At 37.3% G+C, this 23,144-nt stretch overlaps 2 protein-coding genes across 39 annotated transcripts in view; one reads left to right on the forward strand and one right to left on the reverse strand.

Annotated features, from left to right (window-relative positions):
* The window catches only part of ZZZ3 (zinc finger ZZ-type containing 3), a 122,596-nt gene extending 110,133 nt beyond the window's left edge, over positions 1-12,463 (forward strand). For all 34 annotated transcript variants that reach the window (XM_081491855.1, XM_081491836.1, XM_081491851.1 and 31 more), the window contains 5 exons: positions 1,350-1,445; positions 3,387-3,539; positions 7,771-7,905; positions 10,784-10,884; positions 11,174-12,463. In XM_081491855.1, coding sequence (XP_081347981.1) covers positions 1,350-1,445; positions 3,387-3,539; positions 7,771-7,905; positions 10,784-10,884; positions 11,174-11,318 — 630 coding nt within the window. In that variant the 3' untranslated portion in view covers positions 11,319-12,463. The remainder of the gene's footprint in view (positions 1-1,349; positions 1,446-3,386; positions 3,540-7,770; positions 7,906-10,783; positions 10,885-11,173) is intronic.
* Positions 12,464-18,183: 5,720 nt separating this feature from the next.
* Positions 18,184-23,144, reverse strand: part of AK5 (adenylate kinase 5) — a 261,470-nt gene continuing 256,509 nt past the window's right edge. For all 5 annotated transcript variants that reach the window (XR_014054135.1, XR_014054134.1, XR_014054133.1 and 2 more), the window contains one exon: positions 18,184-18,318. Coding sequence is in view for 2 of the 5 variants with exons in the window: in XM_081491864.1 (XP_081347990.1) it covers positions 18,250-18,318 (69 nt within the window). In the remaining 3 variants the exon portion in view is untranslated. The remainder of the gene's footprint in view (positions 18,319-23,144) is intronic.

A 23,144-nucleotide genomic window follows, 5' to 3' on the forward strand; every position in this document is an offset into this window, starting at 1 on the left:
CCTGTCCATCACCAGCTCTCGGAGTCTACTCAAACCCATGTCCGTCGAGTCAGTGATGCCATCCAACCATCTCATCCTCTGTCGTCCCTTTCTCCTCCCGCCCCCGATCCGACCCAGCATCAGGGTCTTTTCCAGTGAGTCAACCCTTCGCATGAGGTGGCCAAAGTATTGGAGTTTCAGCTTCAACATCAGACCTTCCAATGAACACCCAGGATTGATCTCTTTTAGGATGGATTGACTGGATCTCCTTGCAGTCCAAGGGACTCTCAAGAGTCTTCTCCAGCACCACAGTCCAAAAGCATCAATTCTTGGGCGCTCAGCTTTCTTCACCGTCCAACTCTCACATCCATACATGACCACTGGAAAAACCATAGCCTTGACTAGACGGACTTTTGTTGGCAAAGTAATGTCTCTGCTTTTAAATATGCTATCTAGGTTGGCCATAACCTTCCTTCCAAGGAGTAAGCGTCTTTTAATTTCATGGCTGCAGTCACCATCAGCAGTGATTTTGGAGCCCCAAAAAGTAAAGTCTGACACTGTTTCCACTGTTTCCCCATCTATTTGCCATGAAGTGATGGGACCAGATGCCATGATCTTAGTTTTCTGAACGTTGAGCTTTAAGCCAACTTTTTCACTCTCCTCTTTCACCTTCATCAAGAGGCTCTTTAGTTCTTCTTCACTTTCTGCCATAAGGGTGGTGTCATCTGCATATCTGAAGTTATTGATATTTCTCCCGGCAATCTTGATTCCAGCTTGTGTTTCTTCCACCCCAGCATTTCTCATGATGTACTCTGCGTATAAGTTAAATAAGCAGGGTGACAATATACAGCCTTGACGTACTCCTTTTCCTATTTGGAACCAGTCTGTTGTTCCATGTCCAGTTCGAACTGTTGCTTCCTGACCTGCATACAGGTTTCTCAAGAGACAGGTCAGATGGTCTGGTATTCCCATCTCTTTCAGAATTTTCCACAGTTTATTGTGATCCCCACAGTCAAAGGCTTTGGCATAGTCAATAAAGCAGAAATAGATGTTTTTCTGGAACTCTCTTGCTTTTTCGATGATCCAGCGGATATTGGCAATTTGATCTCTGGTTCCTCTGCCTTTTCTAAAACCAGCTTGAACATCTGGAAGTTCACGGTTCACGTATTGCTGAAGCCTGGCTTGGAGAATTTTGAGCATTACTTTACTAGCATGTGAGATGAGTGCAATTGTGTGGTAGTTTGAGCATTCTTTGGCATTGCCTTATTAAGTTGTTACTATTCATTAAGGTACATGTATATTTTAAAAACTATTTTGGTACTGAATGTCTTGTCATTCATTGTGTTAAAAAGCTTGTCTTATTTCCTTAGGTTGCCAGCCGAGTGCAGAAGTATTTCATAAAACTAACTAAAGCTGGGATTCCAGTCCCAGGCAGAACACCAAACTTATACATATACTCCAAAAAGGTAAAAAGAAAATTGGTAAAAGTAAACCTTAGATCTCAGATTAAAATCATCAAAGTTAGAGTTGCTGTGTAAAAGTATATATGTTATTCAGAACAACATTATTTTATTTTTAAATAAACTCACTCTAAACATTTTGTTATATTGAGCATAAGTGAACTTCAATGTTTTCTTAGGAGTATGTTAGTTTATGTAAATGAGTACTGTTTGAAAGGTATTAGATTGAATATATGTCAGAAAGGCCTTTGTGATGTTAAAGTTTTTAGGATATTTGATTCTTTAATAATACAGTCAATTTCTGTTTTATACATGTGTTGTATAAATCCAATTTAATCTTCACTACAATTCTTAAAAGTGTGGGTAGTATCACCTTCACTTTACTCATGATAATATTAACAGCTACCTTTTATTCTTCCTGTTGAATGCTCTTGAGCTAGGTCCTGTTTTACAACCTTTTTATAGATGAGAAAGCTAAGTACACTGAGTAAATTGTCTAGTCACATAGCTAACAAGTCTGGGAATCATTGATCTTCTGATTCTGCTCCTAAGCCACTTTGACCCTTCTTTGCTTCTCTGTACAGTGAAAAAGCTATTGTCTCTCTCCTGTGTAGAGCACTGCATCAAATTATAGCCAGTTTTTTTTTGCTTTAATTGAAGGGAAAAAAAGCACGTAATTGTCCTTCTTTCATTTTGTTGGTAAATCATCCTGATACCTTCCCTCCCCAAAACTGCCATCTTTCATACAAAGAGAAGCTAGGAGTGTATCTAGTGCTGTTAACCCTTCATTATTGAAGCTATCTATTTTACGTAATTTTACATTAAGTATATTGTCTATACAGCTCTATGTTTTAAATTTTTTATTCTTTTCAAACTTTGGAAGCTTGTTTTAATTTCTCATATTTTAAAAATATTTTGAATTTTTCTCTCCCCATTGTAGCATTATCTATCTCAGGTGTGTAGAGTTCATCCTATAACTTCAGAATGTTGGAACTTTAATAACCAGCATTTAACCTAATAGCTCTAATTGTCCTGATTTCTAGGTTATCTTTAGAAGTGTTGTACACCTCATGTTTTCACCACTAAAACTAGATGATGATAACAAAAAGAATACTAAAGAAGCCTAAATGTGTCTCCTCCTTTGGGAATTTAACAGACATTTTGACTGTAGAGATCTAGCCCAGTCATAGTTATGATTCCTAGCCATGGTTAGAGTTCGAATTTTGAAATGAAACAATGGTTCTCCGTGTAGCTGAGATTATTCTTCGTGGGTATGCTGTTAGTGAAGACAGGAAGTCTGTGTAGTGGTTCAAAGTGAGGCCATTGGCTCCATATAGTTTATAATCTTGGTTCTACTACTTTCTGGCTGCAACACTTTGAACAAAAAAGTTAACCTCCTCATGCCTCTGTTTTTTCACCTTTAAATTAGAGGTGATAATAACTACTTTATAGGAATGTTTTGAGGAGTAAGTGACATTGACGAGGAGTAAGCAGTCAGTCAATATTAGATACTATTTTCAAACATTCATCATGTTTGGGAAATTTTCATTTTACTTGATAGTTTTATACTGGCTTTGGCTTACTTCATCCTCCTTGATCATCTATAAGATGACCTTAAGAGTTCAGCATGTGAATGCCAAGAGTGTGAAAAATGTTGGTGATACAAATAAAAGCTTCATAGCAAGCATGTGGTCCAGGATACTCCATGTGGGTATTCCCCCTATATTTCTAATTCTTGGTTTGGTTTGGTTTGTTTTTATTTAAGGCTTGTTGTGCTTTTAAAAATCCAGGTAACAGGAAAAACAACCACATAAAAGTATGCTGAAGTATAGAGGTGCTATCCTTTTGATTAGACAGTCTTGCAGGAAGTAGCATTTATATTTTTATATTTTTGATTCTTTTAATGATTGTCCACTATCCCAATTTAAAATTTGTTTTCTCACTTAGTCTTCAACAAGCAGACGACAACACCCTCTTAATAAGCATCTCTTTAAACCTTCCACTTTCATGACTTCCCATGAACCACCAGTGTATATGGATGAAGATGATGACCGATCCTGTTTTCACAGCCATATGAACACTGCTGTTGAGGAGGCATCAGTAAGTTATCTATACTGTATCTATATCCTATATCTGTCTTTATATTATACAAATCAGGATGCAAAATGGGAGCACCAGGATTTCCTATTTATTCCTATTCTTCAGAGAATGCTGCTTTCTTTTCTTTTAAATTAACTAGTCAAACTTGTTTTACAATGGGCTTTAAAAATGTTCTTAAGAAGAAACTTTCAAGCTTATACAAAAATAAACCCACATGCACCCATTATACAGTTTTAATGGTTATCAATTTGTGGCAATCTTATTTTTATCTATATTTCCTACCCACCCCAACTTTCTTTCTGGGATTATTTTGGAGCAAGTTCTAGACATTATGAAATGTCATTATCATGTTTATTAAAAAGTAATCCTTTATATAATCAGATACACAGTTTACATTTTCCCAATTATAATTTGCAAAAGACCTCCCCGCCCCCCATACTTGTTTTGTTGAAAACCTGGGTTATTTGTCTTAGAGAATTTACCACAGTGTGGCTTTTATTGTTTGCATCTCCTTGGTGTCATGTAACCTATTCCTCTGTTCTCTGAATCTCGTATATGTTGATAGATCTAGATAATTAATCAGATTCAGATTTGTTTTTTGTTTGTTAGGGTGGACAGGACTACTTCATGTATATGTTCATCAGTCTGATTGTCTCTTTCTTTTGACACAGCAGCCATTGATTGTTGCTTTGACCCATTAACTCATTAGATGTTACAAAATAATAAAATTCTTTCTTCATTTATTTGATAGAATATTCTGTAAAGTAACCCTGCCATCAATTATTTGATTATCCTAAGGTACATATAAAAAAGACAGCATAACTGCTTGATCATCCCCTTTATTTTCTTGTTTTTAAAATAATGAGTTTGGTCTCTAATAGCCTCCAAAATGACTCATGAGGTTTTAAAATTTTTGTATTCTTATGAGTTGTTGGACTTAAAATATATTTATGTGCATTGACAAATTCAGTGCATTGACATTATTGTCTTTATTAGTGTACAAGTTGGCCCATTGGTTGGTTGTAACCTATTCAAGTTGGATTTTGAGATCATTTGACAAGATTCTAGTTGTCTTTTATAGCCTCCTTACTGTCTGCTGGAACAAGGAAATTAAAGGCTTGTCTTGTATATTTCCTGCTTCAGAGCTAAAATTAGTTCTGCTTTCTTTTATTGAGAAATGGTATTTGGAGGCTCTATCCCAATAAAATGGAATAAAAGTCTGTGGACTTCCTTGGTGGCTCAGTGATAAAGAATCTGCCTGCAATGAAGGAGACTCGGGTTCAATCCCTGGGTTGGAAAGATCTCCTGGAGAAGGAAATGGCAACCCACTTCAGGATTCTTGCCTGGGAATCCCCTGGACAGAGGAGCCTGGCAGGCTACAGTCCACAGGGTCATAAAGAAGTGGACGTGACTTAGCAACTAAGCACACTCACATCCTAATCTATGATGTTACTTGCTTTTGGATTGATCATTGTATTTAAGCCTATACAGTGGACAGAACTGAGAAATATTATATATTTGTTCAAATGAAAAGATATAGTAAATTCATATTTTTATGAATAAATTCAACTTAGGGCTTATGAGAATTTTACTTACCTATATTGATCTTTAATATGTATCATTTTTCTCCCATGCTGAAAATGCCAGTTGTTAGTGATATCAACATAATGCTCACTTTCTTCGTCTCACACTGGTCACAGTAGTCACAGAATTTAATACCAGCACCACCATTAACAATATGATACTGAAAATAGGTTTTTTGAGTGGCACTTTTTTTGCCTTAGGATATATCCCACTGTAGACATAACGTCAAATCACTTTTTAAATATTCTATGACTAATTCCTCTTTGTGTTGCCATCCGTTGGATGCTAATTTAGGTTAATTCTTTTCATTTTACTTTCCATTCATAGAGATTCCTTTTTATTGCTGTTAATATTTTTTTACTTTACTATGCTAAAATTCTTAGTAAGTAACATGATTCTGGTTCCTCACTTAAAGGACATAAAGATTGCCTTGTATCTTTCCTAATATTTTGATTATATGTGGTAACTGGAAAAGGAGATTTTAATGAAAAGTCAGCAGATAAAAGTAAATCTCATTTATTCTTTTACCAGATTAATCAAATATTGACTGTATACTTTTGTATCAGACTACCATAAAATGCCTATATTCTTAATTTTTTTGCTTTTTAAATTGTCTTTTGAAAAATAGCTACTATCCGCTGTGTCTTAGGATATGACATTTATGTGTAATTTTATATTTTGTGATTATTATAATTACTCAGTTGAGAACTGTTCACTTACAGTTAATACATAACAGGCTCTTCTAGAAATCAGCTTGCATAGTTATGAACAAATATCTATGATCTTGGGGTTCTCATAAATCTTAGTCTTGGGGAGGAGATAAATATGTAATCACATCAGTAAATTACAAAATTTTTTAAGTGTTTCAAAAATAGATGTCATTTTAATTATTTTAGAGGAACTTGATTTAGATTGAGAATTTAAGAGGAAGACCCAAGGAAGTGATATCAAGTTCGTCATTAAAGGAAGAATAAAATTTAGCTAGGTGAGGGGTGATGGTGGGATGTTTAAGAGAAACACGTTTTGAGAAAATTGGTAAAATGTAGTATAGGTGGTTGAATTTGATTTAAGTTTTGTTTGATTTTGTTTATTTGTAAATGAGTACCAGTTCACACCATTCTGATTACTATAGCCATTTAAATGTATATTTATGAACCCTCTACTATAAAATTTATAGATTTCAGTTTCTCTTTTCAGAAAAGCAGAGCTAGAGAGATAATCTGTATACTGTTTTAGCCCCCCTTAAAATTAATCATAGTATTTCTCCTTTAAGTAACTTTAAAATGATTATAACTAGGAAATCTGTTTGTGGGTGAACATTTAAAAAAATATTTGTTTGTTTTAAGGTAACGTTGGTTTATAACATTGTATGTTTCATGTGTACAGCATTTTAACTCAACTAACGTATATTATAGCATGCTTACCACCAATAATCGAGTTTCCATCTGTCACCATACATTTGACCCCCTCTACCTATTTTTCCCACCACTGCCACTCTTTCCCTCTGTGGGAGGGACACCAATCTGTTCTCTATACTTGAGTGTGTTTTTGGTTTTGTTTATGTATTTATTTTTTAGTATTCTGCATGAGTGAAATCATGGTATTTGTCTTTCTCTAAATAAGTGACTTATTTCACTTAATTGCTCCCAAGTCCATCCTTCATGCTGCAGGTGGCAAGGTTTTTCTTTCTTAATGACTGAATCATTTGGAATTTTTATTTTTAATTGTGGTAAATACCCATAACATAAAATATACCATCTTAGCCAATTTTAAGAAGTTGGACAAATGCTATACTTGCTATAAACACCAGTTTCCTTGATATAATATAAACATAGTACTGATAATATTTAACATGAGAAGCAGGAGGAATGGGAGGTACAGGGGTTGTCCGGTCCAGGATTGGAAATTGATGGAACATGGGATTAATGAATTGGGAGGATTGTGGGAATCAGTCACCATGGGATCAGTCATGAGGTAGCAAAGGAAAGAAATAGATACTGGGTGGCAGAGCACAAATAAATTGGGAGAATAGCAAGCAGTTAGTGTTTTATCTGTCAGCTTCAGCTTCATATATTTGTGTACTTTTTACTATTCTTTATACTCAGTTCTATATAATCATCTTTGTAACTTAAGTTCATCCATTTAAGAGAAATGTACTGTTTTGATCATTGGAGTACTGAGCAGAAGGCAGAGTAGAGATTGTTTTGCCTGTTTTAAGAAAATGTATTTATCTGAGGAAGCATAAAAATATGTTAGATTGGTGAAGAGGAGCTTCCTGCAGATCAGGAAGAAGTAGATTATAAGGAGTCTTTCAGATCTCTATGAACTTGTTGGGAAGGGGTTGAGTTTGCATTAGTCTATGGTATGGCAGAAGTGGGAGTCATGCCTTGTTTCCTGGTACTTGTATTATGAAGCTGCCTACTATAGCTTAGTATTACTGTTGCATTAAGAAGCCCTCCAGAAGTATTAGTCTAAAATATTGCTGGTACCAGCACTGATTTGCTATGAGCCCTAAAAGGTTAAGGGTCTCTTAAAATGTGAAAAAATACCTTGTCAATAGAAAAATATTCTTTATCAGTATTTCTCATACTAATTTGTTTTAATTGTCAAACCAACTGTTTTGTGGGTTTTTTTTTCTTCTCAATAGGATGAAGAAAGTATTCCTATCATGTATAGGAATTTACCTGAATATAAGGAACTATTACAGTTTAAAAAGTTAAAAAAACAAAAACTTCAGCAAATGCAAGCTGAAAGTGGATTTGTGCAGCATATAGGATTCAAGGTAAATTCTACTTAATTTTTCTATTCATTTAATTTTTGAAAGGGTGATAAGAGATATTTAAGGTGGTTTTCAGACCTTTCAACTCCACAACTTTCAAGCACACAGATAAAAGTAAGTTTAGCTCTTGTCCTGTTTATTTATACAGAGTAGTGTGTCACAGTTACTCATGTCAAGAGATTTATGATTCAGTAGAAAGAAAAATATACAGGTATACTTTGAGATAATATATGAGATGAAATCAGGTGTGTTCCCTGGTGGCTCAGATGGTAAAGAATCTGCCTTACAGTGCCGGAGACCCAGGTTTGATTCCTGGGTTGGGAAGATCCCCTGGAGGAGGGAATGGCAACCTAATCCATGGGGTCGCAAAGAGCCAGACACGACTGAATGACTAACACTTGCAGGTGCGTTCAGGGTGGTGTGGCTGTAGGCAACTTTGAGGTAGTATATGAGAGGCAGAATTTTTCTCTAGCTATTCCCAAATTTACCGAGATATAACTGACAAATAAAAACTGTATATATTTTAAGGTGTAAAAAAAGTTTAAGATATAAAAAAAGTTCACCTTCACATAGTTATCTTGTTTTTTTGAGACAAGAACACTTAACATCTGCTCTCATAGCAAATTTCAGGTCTTCAATGCAGTATTATTAACTGTATATACCATACTGTAAGGGCTTCCCCAATGACTCAGTGGTAAAGAATCTCCTGCAATGCAGGAAACGTGGGTTCGATCCCTGGATAAGGAAGATTGCTTGGAGGAGGAAATGGCAACTCACTCCAGTGTTCTTGCCTGGAAAATTCCATGAAAAGAGAAGCCTGGTGGGCTGCAGTCTATAAGGTCGCAGAGTTGGATAGAACTGAGCATGCACGTATTAGTCCCTCCATTATAAATTCACATTCCTTCCTTTTTCTCTATACACTTACCCGTTTATAATTATACAACCCACACCAGTATTCTTGCCTAGCGAACCCCATGGACAGAGGAGCCTGGCGGGCTACAATCCATAGGGTCACAAAGAGTTGGACACAACTGAGCACACCTGTGCACACACACAGACACACACACACCATGCATCAGATCTGCAGAACTTACTCATAACCGAGAGTTTGTACCCTTTGACCAATGACATACATACCCTGCCTCCTGCCCCAGGCCCTGCAGCCCCTCAACAACCTCCACTCTCTCTGCTTCTTTGGATTCAACTTTTTTTATTATACATTTAAGTGAGATGATACAGCATTTGTCTTTCTGTGTCTGACTTAATTCATTTAGCGTCATGTCCTTAGGTTTTATTCATGTTGTCACAAATGGCTTTGACAGATTTCTTTGTCTTATGGCTGAATAATATTCCTCTGTGTGTGTGTGTGTAGAGGAAGACAAAGAACACCATTTTCTTTGTCCATCCATTCACCTATAGAGCTATTTCTTTGGTTGTTACTACTGTTCATGGATCAGAAATTTCTTTTCCCCTTTCAGATTCAGTTATCTCTGCTCTTTTTTGTGAGTCTAGTAGAAATACATGTATTCATTCCACAAAATTTTGACCCTAACCCATTATATTCCAGGCACTTTGCTAAGTGTTAGGGGATTGAGCGATAAATAGACTCCTTTCCCTTACTCTGTTTTCATCTCATAAGTAATTTAGAGAAGTTAAATGAGTGAAATAGTTGAGTATGACTAGAGTACATACTGGAGAGTAGTATGAGGCTATTTAGTTGCCTTGGAAATTTTGCCAAATTTTCTCCTTAAGTGTTAGAGAACCTTTGGGGAATTTTAAGCAGAGAGTAATATGAAATTTACATTTGGGAAAGATCATTCTATTTTCTTAAAATATATAACTCTTAGGAAGACAGTGGGTTTACCGAGGGTAACTCTTAATCTCTGACTATAGTATTGTTAAAAATCTTCAAATAATAATTTGTTCATATATGCTTTTTTATGTAATTGGGAAAAAAAAAAGTAGAGGGGGGGAAAAGATCACTCTTGCCTTAATATGGAGAAGGAAGAGGAAGAAAGGCTAACAACAGAGACTGGTTGGAGATTCTCTTGGTTAATTTAGACAAAAGATGAGAATGTCCTGAACTTGACTGATGGTTGTGGAAATAGAGGGATTAACATGTTTGAGAACACCATAAGTGTTAGAATTGATTATACTTGGTGGGATTGAAGGAAGTAAAATTGAGGCCATGAACTACAGATTCACTGGTAGTGGTATACATAAAAATACTGATGTATACTGTGACTGATAAATTTAAAACAAAATTCTTGTACCTCTGATCCTTTAGAGTGGCCATTAGCCAGACTGTATTAAGTGATTTTCTTCTCTTGCTCTTTTCAGTGGTCCGGCTTTTCCCTTTAGAGATTTTCCTAATTGACAACTCTGTCTTTTCAGGAGGAAACTGTCTCTACTTCTCATAATTCTGTTGCAAAACCCAGCTGTGGCTAGTTTGCTAGTGTGTCACCCACTCTAGTTGGCCTGATGATAAGAGAAACTAGAAATGACATTTACTTTGATTTCTAAGTTGCATAGAACACACCTTGGCTCCCACAATGTCACAACACTGAGAAAGAGCTAAATCTGCCTTTTCTTCTTGGTGAGCATTGGTTATTAGGAGCCTTCTTGGCTTTGGAACGTGAATAAGACAAAAGTTCAGAGCAGATTTTGTGTTCACTTGGATTTATGTTAGTTATGGTAACCTGTTTTAAATAGTTCTGTAACATATTTGGATAGTTTAACTATGGTATTACATCAGTACTTCTCAATCACAGTCATTGTATACTGGTCTGAGGTACCTTTCAAGTAAATAAATACTATAATCAAATGCCCAGGTTTGGATATGATTTTAGCATAATACTTTTTCTTTCTGAATCTTTATTAGTGTGATAACTGTGGCATAGAACCTATCCAGGGTGTTCGGTGGCATTGCCAGGATTGTCCTCCAGAAATGTCTTTGGATTTCTGTGATTCTTGTTCAGACTGGTAAGTGTTTCCTTCACTATAGGTCTTAAATTTTGACAAGAGCTTCTCAGCTACTAGTGAATTTGATTTCTTAAACTACTTAGAAAACCACCACATTTAATATGTTAAACTTTGCTGTTCTAGACAATTAAGAAATTTTCCTTAATCGTACCACATCTCAAGTAAGTTTCCATTAGAGATTTTGATTAATGGATTTAAACAGGAAGAGCTATGAGGAAATTTGAGAATATCTCCAGCAAAATGCAAGCAGTACCATTTAATGATGTGTTTGTGTGTGTTTTCATTTCAGCCTTCATGAAACAGAAATTCACAAGGAAGATCACCAACTAGAACCTGTTTATCGGTCAGAGACGTTCTTAGACAGAGACTACTGTGTGTCCCAGGGCACCAGTTATAATTACCTTGACCCAAACTACTTTCCAGCAAACAGATGACATGGAAGAGAACATCATACACTAGTCCTCTTCAACACATAGCAATGGTATCATTGTGAATTATGTGCACAGTTTGGAAAGATTCTCTGCTTTCCCTGAAATGACACTCACAGCATGACAGCTTCCTGAGTGTTCTCGTCAAGTCCAGCTCTGCACCGTTGTGGCTCTAGATTACTGTTCAGCAGCTGAACATTCCTGGTGAGCTAAGGGTTTCCCTGGTGAAATTCTCACCACCACCTTAAAGCCTTTTAGGTGGTGATCTTAAATGAGGGAGATGGAAATGAGAGCACATATTAAAGAGAGAGTAAATTCCAAAGGTTTCAAAGAACTTGGTCATAAATATGCTAATGAGAAGACAAAGTATTTATATTAAAACAGTTTAGTAGCTTTCAGTTTTGTGAAAATAGTTTCCAGCACAGAAACTGACTTCTTTAGACAAAGTTTTAACCAATGATGGTGTTTGCATCTAGGATATATACACTTTAAAAGAACTCACTGTCCCAGTGTTGGCCCCTGATGGCCTTTAGTAAATTGGAGCTGCTTAACCATATTGATGTCTAATTTCTTTTAACTAGAATGAACTGTCCTTATTACCAACAGTGAAGCACTACAGGAGGCAGCTGTGGCATTGCTTCCTTAACCAGCTCATGGTGTGTGAATGTTATAAAATTGTCACTCAGATATATTTTTTAAATGTAATGTTATATAAGATGATCATGTGATGTGTACAAACTATGGTGAAAAGTGCCAGTGGTAGTAACTGTGTAAAGTCTCTAATTCACAATATTAATTTCTTTAAAATACACAGCCTCTGCCTCTGTATTTGGAGTTGTCAGTGCAACTCATTGAAGAAAACTGCCTAATATAAAAATCATATATATGATAATAATTTCCCTCTTTTGTAGTCTGCACAAGATCCATAAAAGATTGTATTTTTATTACTATTTAAACAAGTGATTAAATTTAGTCTGTGCAGTGAGCAAGAGTTCACATGCATTCTTTTATACTGCTGGATTTTGTTGTGCATCATTTAAAACATTTTGTATGTTTCTTCTTATCTGTGTATACAGTATGTTCTTGAATAATGTTCATTTGTCAGGAGAACTGTGAGAAATAAACTATGTGGATACTGTCTGTTTATATTATAGAATGCTTGTTGTGACTTCCTTTGGTTAGATTTTGGACTTTTTTTTTTAATGAGTGTTAAAACAAAAAAAATTTTTAAGGTTTTTTTTTTTCCTTTACCTATCCTTTAAGAAGAATATGGACTATATGATGGAAAAGAGTAAACTTGAGAAACTCTGTAAAAGATGGTAATGTTTTGACTCAGTGTGTTTGCTGAAACACTAAACTAGGTTTAAAAAAAGAATGCATACCATGGTTAAAGAAAAAAGGCAATAATTAATGTCCAGATGTGAAAACTAACTTATGTTGAAAAGTTTTACTCATTCTTTTTGATGAAAGTAAGCCTCCCCATGTGTTAAATAAGTAGTTTTTGAAAATCACTGTATTCTCTGGAAATTATTATTGACTAATGGAAAATGTAAATATTCTAAGATTAACTAAGTATACTGACACAATTTTTAGTCTCCTGTTTTTTCCAATTTTAAATCAAGGGGACATTATTTACCAGTCCTCTTCAATACATTGTAGTGTACTGAAATTATACCCTGAATTTTTTTAATTGAGAAAAGTAATATAATTTTAACTATAGAAATATGAGAATTTTAAAAGTAATATATTGATTAAAGTATACTGATGATTTTGGTAAAATATATCACATCAGAAAAAAGGGAAATGGACTTGAGCTAAACTTTATGCCCTGAAATTATTAGTTGGGGGAAGATGAGGGAAATCAGCAGTTTGGGCATTTCACTATTAACCTGCAAGTGAATATGCCAGAAGCTCTACCTTCAACTTGTTGTAAGATAGTAGGTAGCACTGATGGTAACTTCTGTAACTTCATGTTTGTTTAGGAATAATACCAATCAATTTTGAAGAACCATTCAGAGTCATTCACAAATCCCATAAACTATGATGTATGCTTTGAAAGAGTGATAACAACTGTTATTATAAACAGAATAGAATAAATCCACTTAAATTTTTTTTTAAGGGCAAAAGATTTTTGAAAATTTTGAGTGACAAAGAGGATTCTTTTCTGCTTAAGCAAAGAAGTGTTTATTTTGCATTTCTCAGCTCCAAGCAAAATGACTTTAAAAGGGCAATAGTTAGTGGTAATGTATATTGTTGTTTTAATTTGAAGACTGCAGGAATGGGCAGGGCTGTCATTTGCAAGTAGGCCTTCCATCTCCTACACGGAAGCACTGGCGTTGAGACAAACATAGACCTACTTGTTAAAGCATCACTGTAGGCCAGTTGTATTTTCTGAAATATTATGCTCAAATTATTTGCTAAGAACTGAAGGAACTTTTGTCGTTGTTCAGTCACCCAGTCGTGTTCGACTTTTTGAGACTCCATGGACTGCAGCATGCCAGACCTCCCTGTCCCTCACCATCTCCTGGAGTTTGCCCAAGTTCATGTTCATTGCATTGGTGATGCTGTCCAGCCATCTCATCCTCTGACACCCTCTTCTCCTTCTGCCCTCAGTCTTTCCCAGCATTAGGGACTTTTCCAGTGAGTCATCTATTCGCATCAGATATCAGAATACTGGAGCTTTGGCTTCAGCATCAGTCCTTCCAGTGAATATTCAGGGTTGATCTCCCTTAAGAACTTTTAAGGACACCTAAAACCACTGCTTTCAGGTTTAGGCAGTGGGAATTTTGTTTGGTGTGATATGCACTAAGAATAGTAGCAAACACTGATAGAGTGCTTGCTATGTGCCAAGCAAGCATATAGTAACAGATTTAATTCTTACAACTTTATGAGGCAGTTTCATTTATTATCCTGTTTTCATATCAGGAAATCTAGCCAGAGAGGTTAAGTAACTTGCCCAAGGTCAATATGGTTAGTAACGTGGTGATGCTTAGATTTTAACCCAGACAGGTTGCTCCCAGGTCGGCGTCTGCCTCACTACCCTATTTCCTGCACAAGAATATACTCTTTGTATCAGGGGTCACTGAGGTGTTGGAGGTGAAGGTGTGCAGGAGTTGCTTTTCTGTCTTACTCTGGTGCACTATGCACCCTAGAGTATAAATCTGAGCAAACGTCCAGGTTTATAGCTCAGAATAGAGAACACATCTGTGGATGGGGAAAAAGCACTCAGCCTGCCCTGTGATGAATTAAGGAAACAAACATAATTTACATATTCTAATTTGACAGCAAACATGTGGTCATGAGGCTTTAGGCAAAGCTGGGACTAAAGGCTTGGGTCTCCTGCCTCAGATACAGTTTGTTTTCCCTGCATGTTTGGTACCTCTCAGCATAATGGTATGCCGTGTCCATTTTTCTCTCCTTTTCCCTTTTTAAATTGCAGAACACAACAATTTACTGGGGTATGAAGAACATTTTTTTATGAAATGAAAAAAACAGTATATGACATGTAGTAAGGATAAATACTTTGCAAAAATTCTATGTTATAAACATAAGAGTGGCATGCTATATAAATTACTATATTTCTTGATTGTGGGTAACAAAGTTTGAAGGCTGTTATTCTAGGTACATTGAATGGACTTGAAAGTCTCCAGATGACAAGTAGATTTTTCCACAAGATTATGCAGGTATTGTTCTATGTAGGTTCTAAAGATTAGTTTTTATTTCATATCTTGATGAACAATGTGCTTCTATTTATATGATCCTTAGGTGGCCTGGGGGGAACCTTATCCCTTGAAGTTCAAGTAGCTGATTAAATGGATTTTTGAGCATGGTGTCACATTTAGCTCCGTGAAGACAGAGACCATCCGTGTCTACCTTTATACCTACGGTCTGGCTCTTAGTAGATTCTCAATAAATATTTATTGGTAATAGGACCAATGTTTTGGTTACATTTTTTTCTCTATAAAGTTAGAGAAACGACCTATGCCTGAGTGTCTGTGAGTGCATCTGTGGGACCCTTAGAAGGTTTGCCTTAGAAGGAATCTTTGCAGGGCTCTGGGAGGACTAGAGGATTATTACATCCTGTCTTATCTAGAGGATGTGGTTCAGACCTGGGTGGCTGAGATTTCGGTCCTCTCTGTGACCCCATTTTCTGCCATGTTTTTAGAGTGATGTAATAGAAACTAGAATGGAAATTCTGGGTCCTAGTCTCAGTTGTTTAAATGAGACACTCAATAAATGTTGACAAAGAACTACCTTTTACTGAGCACTAGGAACTAGTAAATGATTAACATGTATTATTAACCTCTTTAATCCTCACAATACCTCTATGAGGTTGCTTTTGGTTGTGACTTCCACTGTACATATGAGAAAACCAAGGTTCAGAGGATTTAAGTGTTAGCCCTCCATAATGATGGCTATGTGTAGAATTGAGTATACAGAGCCTTGCCTTTCTGAAGCTTATATTCTTAATGCCGAAGATCTGCAGTAAACAAGTAAATAAAAAATACTATATAATTTTAGGCAGAGATAAATGCTGTGAAGAAAAATAATGCTTGAAAAAAAAATGATAGAATTATCAGGACCAGTCTGTCATTTAGAAGGAGTACTCAGAGAACACCTCAACAACAAGAGTCAGTTTAAACAGAGACCTAAATGGGATGAGGGATTTAGCTTTGTGGATAATCTGGAGGAAGAGGCAGAAGAATAGCAAGGCCAGGGGTCCTGATCCAGTAGAGAGCTTAGCTTGTTCAGGCAACAGAGGGCCAGTGTCATTTGAACCAGATGAGCAAGAGGAGAGTGGTAGTCGTTGGGGCAAGAGAGGCTACAAGTCCAGATCAAGTGAGGCTCTGGATATAGATCATTGTAAAGGAGTTTGTGTTTTGATATTTTATACATATAGACAAGGTCTTCTTCCAGGGGCAGAGACTTCTAAGGTCCTTTCTTACTATACAATCTTATGACTTTAGTGATGTCATGTCAAGCCATTCAAATCAGTAGACTATTTTAGCAGTTTTGTAGAAGACTTGATTTGTACCTCTAGATACTCTTTGGGGCAAAGCCATTTACCCCTGCTAATTTTTTTTTTTTTTTTATTTAAGAGGGTAGCCAACTGCAGCCATAAAAGCCTGGCTGGGCTTGTCTGCTGCCCTGCTGTCTGTCAAAGTTGTGGTGGGCATGGACTGTTTACCAATATGTGGTATGTGTTTAAAGAATGTTAATCTCGACAAAGAGTCATGTTGTATTTTCTGGCACAACTGATAATTTTCATCCTGTAACTCTCTCTCTCTAATTTGCTCAAATACTCCTTGTGTTCCCCTGTAGAGAGTGTTACAACTTGGGGTAGTAATAAAGTATTTGACAACTGTGTGAGCTGTAGGAACATGCCCCTTTTTGTTAATAGAGACGTAATTGTAACCAAAGAAATTTAATTTCTTCTTTAGCAAACACTGACATTTCTGTTTAAGAATGACTGCTAGAGTAAAAGGAAATATGAAAATTACCATGTATCATGAATACACTGAGAGTGCTCTCTGTAATAGCTCAAAACTGATCTATGGCCAAAATTAAAACCATATGAGCATATCATAAATCTCAACTATTACTGTGTTTGCCTTGAAATTCTGTTTGGAATAAGGCGTCAAATGCTTTCCAGAATGATGTGAGTTACAAATAAATAGAAAAAGAGTTACCCTGTGTTCCATTTATTTTATTTGTACATATACATTTCAAGAAAAAAAAGATTTTAAAAATACAATTCTGTCCCAGAAATGAATCCTTCAATCCTGCACAACCACTGAAGGAAAAAAAAAATCATGCAAACTGAAACTGTGGTCTTTTGTAGTGACTAAATGCAATTATTCCAGTAGAATATATAAGAAACTCTGACTTGGCAGCTGGTAGCACAAAAGAGAACCCAAACTTCACTGGTTTGATTTGAGGAAACACAATTTTACATATGGATATAAGGTTTGCAAACCTCTGTAAAGGCCTTTATGGAACAAATACAGCATTAAACTCAGTTAAACATCGTGTACTGACAGGCCCCTTCCTCCCACATCAGTTTTGTTATTACATTTCTTACTTGCTTGGTAACGACACAGGTAACAAGTTGACGTTAGTCCAGTGAATGCAATAACAAATCACCTCATGCTTTTAAATTCTGTGTGGTCATTGGTATTAATGTATAATTCCTCAGATGCACCAACTATTTTATAGAAGAGTCTAGGTTAGACAGTTTATCCAATTTGTTCTCTTAGCCAATATGACAGTATTCCAAGTAGCCAGTTTTATAGAAATGAATGGAGAAATGTTATTGGTGACTAGTTTTTGCTATCTTGGAAAAAGCTATACACTTTCAAATTTTAAAAAGCTCTTATCACATTTTTAGAAATTTAATCAAATTTCTTAGGAACAATTGGTGTTCACTTGTTAACCCAATCTCTGTGGTTCTGAGCTGGATGAGACTTTGAGGAAACAGCTTCCAGAGGGAGATGCCCCAGCTCGCCCCCCACATTAAGGGCCTTAGGTAATAACAAATCTTGAAGAGAGGAAGGGAGATGTGATGAGGTGTTAAGGACGCTAACTCCTCCCTCTCTGAGGAGAGTAGAATCAAATGATCAGTCCTGAAGGCACAACTGACACAGACGGGCACTGCACTGCTGTTCACATACTAGTTCAGCTCTGAGGTGACAGAAAAGAGTGCGTGCTGTGAGTGCAGACTGCTGTCTGACTGAGGAAGAAAAGGCTGGATAATACCAAATACACCATGCATGATTTCCACACACCTCTCAGGTCAAGCTGGGAAGCAAACTGCAATGTCAGGATTTCGAGGCAGGGGACACACAGAAGGTTTAAATTGAAACATACTGTGTTAAGCGATGAACCTTTTAATATTTTTCTCTGTTCCACTCTCCTTAACGTACATGCATTTTTGCCTTCAGAAAATAGAGTCAATAGCTGTGCAGAGTTGAAGAAAAACTTCTTCTGGTGTGCCCTCTGCATTTATCTATGTTTAAAAGGAAGAAAGAGAAAGTTAGTTTTAAGAAATGTTTATAAATAAGATAATTTTTAGTAATAAAGATTACCTGCTTATAAGTTGCAGTGCAAAAGTTTAAAACACAGGACTCCAAAACCATGGAGAAAAGAGTAGTTGTTTAAAAACTAGGTGCCTAATTAACAAAATGAGATACCACTACACACCTATTAGAATGGGCAAAGTCTAAAACATCATCAAATGCTGGTGAGGGTGGGGAGGCACAGGAATGATGGGAATGCAAAATGTACAGCCACTTGGGAAAACCATTTGTCTATTTCTTGCAAATTAAGCATTCTTACCATATGATCCAACAGTTTGTGCTCCTTGGTACTTATACAAAGGAATCCACACAAAACCCTCCTGTTACAGGAGCTTTATTCATGATTGCAAAAAGTTGGAAGCAACAGAGATGTCCTTAGTTAGGTGAGTGGATAAATAAACTGTGGTGCATCCAAACAATGGGATATTATTTAAAGCTCAAAAGAAATGGGCTATCAAACCATGAAAAGATATGGAGGAAATGTAAAGGCATATTACTAAATGAAAGAAGCCAATCTCAAAAGGCTGCATACAATATAACAACGCTAAAATGACAAAACTATGGAGACATAGTAAAAATATCGCGAGTTGGGGGGAGAGAGGAATGAGTACGTGGAACACATGATTTTTATGATAGTGAAGCTATTCTGTGTGATACTGTAATGATGGATCCACGCTGCTATACCTTTGTCGAAACCCATAGAACATGCCACACCAAGAGTGTACCCTGGGACTCCCATGGTGGTCCAGTGGCTGAAGACTCCATGCTGTCAATGCAGGGGCCCAGCTTTTATCCCTGGTCAGAAAACTAGATCCTGCATGCCACAGCTAACAGCTTGCATGCTGCAATGAAGATCTTGCATGCTGCAACTAAGACCCAGCGCAGCCAAGTAAAAGTGAGCCCATAATATAAATTCTGTTGAGTGGTAATGATGTGTTGATATAGGTTCATCAGTTATAATGTATGTGCTACTCCTGTGTGGGATGTTTTTTTTTGGGGGGGGTGGTTTCTGGTCATGCCTTGTGGCTTGCAGGATCTTAGTTCCCTGACTAAGGATTGACCCTGGACCACGGCAGCGAAAACTTGGAATCCTTACTATTAGAACCTCCAGGGAATTCTGTGTAGGATGTTGATGGTGGGAGAGGTTGTGTGTGTTTTGAGCCAGGGAGTATATGAGAACTCTACTTAGTGCTCAATTTTGCTGTGAACCTAACACTGGCCTAACAACAACAGCAAAGACTAGGAGCCTATTGAGGTAAACAAATTATTGTTAAAGGTCATGGAAAGACTTGAAGTTAGTTAAATGAGATTTCTGAGTGTTCTGGAGTGTTTGGGGCAGGGTATGAATAGGGCAGAAGTTGGGGGATAAGAGGGACGAGTGTGGAGAAAGCAAAAGCTGGGACCTCAACTTGCAGGGGTGCTAAATGCTAAGGGCAGAGTCCTCTTGGAGACTGTTGATACACCGGGACAAGGAGCCAGCCACAGAGGAAGCAGAGGGGAGCTGATTTTCTGGGCATGAAGGCACTACTATCCCTTCCTCTCAAAATTCGCTAAAATCGTGCCAACCGCTGAGATTTGTCCCACTGCACACGTAGTGTTCATAGAAAGTAGAAGCCTGGTGATTGGAATGAGACAGAAGGGGTGGGGTAGTGAGCTTCTTCAGACTTCACCTCCAGAGGTTCTCATCTGGTGAGTTTGGACTGGCCTTCTAATCTGCATATTTAATAAGTTCTCCCAATGATCTTGATGTGGGTCATCTTGGACCACACTTTGAGAAACACTAGATGATTGGTTCAACTCCTGTCTACATTCTTTGTGCAAACTAGTTTCAAAGGAATGGAGGAGGCTAGAAGAATAGGTTGGGATGAGCTTGTATCTCCATAGATTTGCCTGTTTGGACATTTTATATAAATAGAATCACACAATATGCAGTCTTTTGTGACTTTTCTTTCACTAAGCATGTTTTTAAGGTTCATCCACACTTTGTCCCCTGCCACTGCCTGTTGTCCTGCTGAGCAGTCCTCTAACCCACCTTTTCAAATACTGGGAGGAGGGAAGAGAAAAAGAGACTGTGAATTCACTTTGCTCACCTCCTCTCACCGAGGGTTGGAGAGAAGAGGTAAATCCATAGCACTAGGCTTATTATTTACATGATCTGTGACCGTATCAGTGCAAGATGTATCAGGTCTCTGTTCCCCAGGAAGTTCCCTGAGCAGAAAGACTCTACAACCTTTTAGTACATCCTTGTAAGTTTTCTGTCCTGGTTTCCAATGCTTTGTACCTGGCACAAACACTTCCCAAAGTTCACTCTAATCTTCCCCAGAAGAAGCAACTAATTAGACTGCAGATTGACCCCAAGTCATCTTCTACTTTATTTGCATGGAGAAGGAAATGGCAACCCACTCCAGTCTTCTTGCCTGGAGAATCCCAGGGACAGCAGAGCCTGGTGGGCTGCCATCTATGGGGTCGCACAGAGTCGGACACGACTGAAGCGACTTAGCAGCAGCAGCAGCAGCAGCATTCTCATTATAATTGTCTAATCCAGGGATGCCTGTAGAGGGATTTTCAGTTTGGTTACAGCTCCTGCTTCATTTGGACAAACCCTAACTAGTTATGGGTCCTCTGTTATCCTCACAGGGTGGTCGATATTTTGCAGTTTTTTCTTCACCTGGTCTCCATAATGTCTTGTTGAACTCTCTAGTTGCATTGAACTGACCTAACACGTCCCCTATTTCTACTAACTAGTCCTGTAACATTTCCCTCCTCCAACCCATTCTTTTCTAACCAATACCACCCAGCACTTGTAACCTTACATGCTTTTCTAAATTTTTCATCCTTCCAAAAGATTCTCAACGCTTATGTTTCCCACTTCTTGTCTCCTATCTAACTAATACTCATCATATTTCCTAACACTGACAAGTTATTAGTACAAAAAGTTTCTTTTAAAAGAACACTGATTACGTCCTCTCTTTTTTCCTCCATTTTTTGTTGATTGATAACCTGCTAATTTGGTGTAATGCCAGTGTCAAATTCACATAATTTGGTTGACTGTTATCCAGAATTTCTTCTAGACTTTGATGAAAACACATTTGTTCATTACAACAACATTTCTTTCTATTGTTAACTTTTCCCTGCTTGTCATCGTAATGAACTAATGGCTCTTTCAACATTTTCAAGTGATTGTAATTCACCGTGATGTTCAACTTTTTACTTCTTGGCTAGATATAACCTACACTATCCCAAATATCTACACAGCCAGCTCTTTGAAGACAAGGCCATCACTCAGCATTTGTACCCTCAGAGCTTGACTCTAGAGAGGTAGGCAAAGGAAAGAGAAGTTGAATGAAAGAAAGTGTCCTTTCCAGTGACACTTTCCACCTCTCCACCGGCTCCTCTCCTGGGCATATGTTTGTCCTGGGCATATGTTTGGAGAAAACTATTATTCGAAAGAATACATGCACCGTAGTGTTCATAGCACTATTTACAATAGTTATGACATGGAGGCAACTTAACGGTCCATCAACAAATGAACGGATAAAGAAGATGTGGTACATATATACAATGGAATATTATTTGACAATTAAAAAGAATGAAATAATGCCATTTGCAGCAACATGGTTGGACCTAGAGATTGTCACACTAAGTGAAGTAAGTCAGAAAAAGACAAATACCATATGGTATTGCTTATTTGTGGACTCTAAAAATAATGACACAAATGAACTTATTTACTAAACAGAAATAGACTAATAGACATAGAAAACAAATTTATGGTTACCAAAGGGAAGAGGCATTGGGGAGGGATAAATTAGGAGTTTGAAATTAAAATATACATACTACTGAGTGACTCCCTGGTGGCTCAGACAGTAAAGAATCTGTCTGCCATGCAGGAGACCCAGGTTCAATCCCTGGGTCAGGAAGATATTCTGGAGAAAGGAATGACTACCCACTCCAGTATTCTTACTTGGAGAATTCTAAGGACAGAGGAGCCTGGTGGGCTACAGTGCATGGGGTTGAAAAAGAGTCAGGCATGACTGAACAACTAACACTTTCACTTTTCAGACTACATTATGTAAAATAGGTAAACAACAAGGACCTACTGTATAGCACAGGGTAGTGGTGGTGGTGGTATAGTCGCTAAGTTGTGTCTGACTCTGGTGACCCTGTGGACTATAGCCTGCCAGCCTCCTTTGTTCATGGGATTTCTCAGGCAAGTATACTTGAGTGGGTTCCTTCTCCAGGGGACATTGCCGACCCAGGGATTGAACCCGCGTCCCCTGTATTGCAGGCAGATACTTCACTACTGAGCCACCAGGGAAGCACAGGAGCTGTACTCAATATCTTGTAATAACCTATAATGGAAAAGAATCTTAAGAAGTATGTATAAATGTATATGTATAATGGAATCACTTTGCTGTATACCTGAAACTAACACATTGTAAATCGACTATATTTCAATAAAGGTTAAAGAAAAAAGAAAAAGTACCCTCATTTTCCCATTCCTTCTTCCCTTTCTTTACATATATAGGCTGTTGTAGGGCCAGAAATACACTGTTGGAGTCTATTTTCTGACCTGCAATCTGGACTTTATAGAATGGTATGGAATTCCCCTCTGTAAAAGCTGGGCAACTTGGTTTCAGATACAAGGGCTAGTGAGCACAAGCATCTGAAGGGTGACACTTGATATTTTCCAATGGAGGGGACTGGGGAGCAGAAGGCATTTCAGCGGGATCTTGTCAATCAGGCCAAGGCTGATGTT

The sequence above is a fragment of the Giraffa tippelskirchi genome, chromosome 5, assembly GCF_054371585.1.
Source record: "Giraffa tippelskirchi isolate mGirTip1 chromosome 5, T2T-mGirTip1v1.2.pri, whole genome shotgun sequence".
Taxonomy (NCBI): domain Eukaryota; kingdom Metazoa; phylum Chordata; class Mammalia; order Artiodactyla; family Giraffidae; genus Giraffa; species Giraffa tippelskirchi.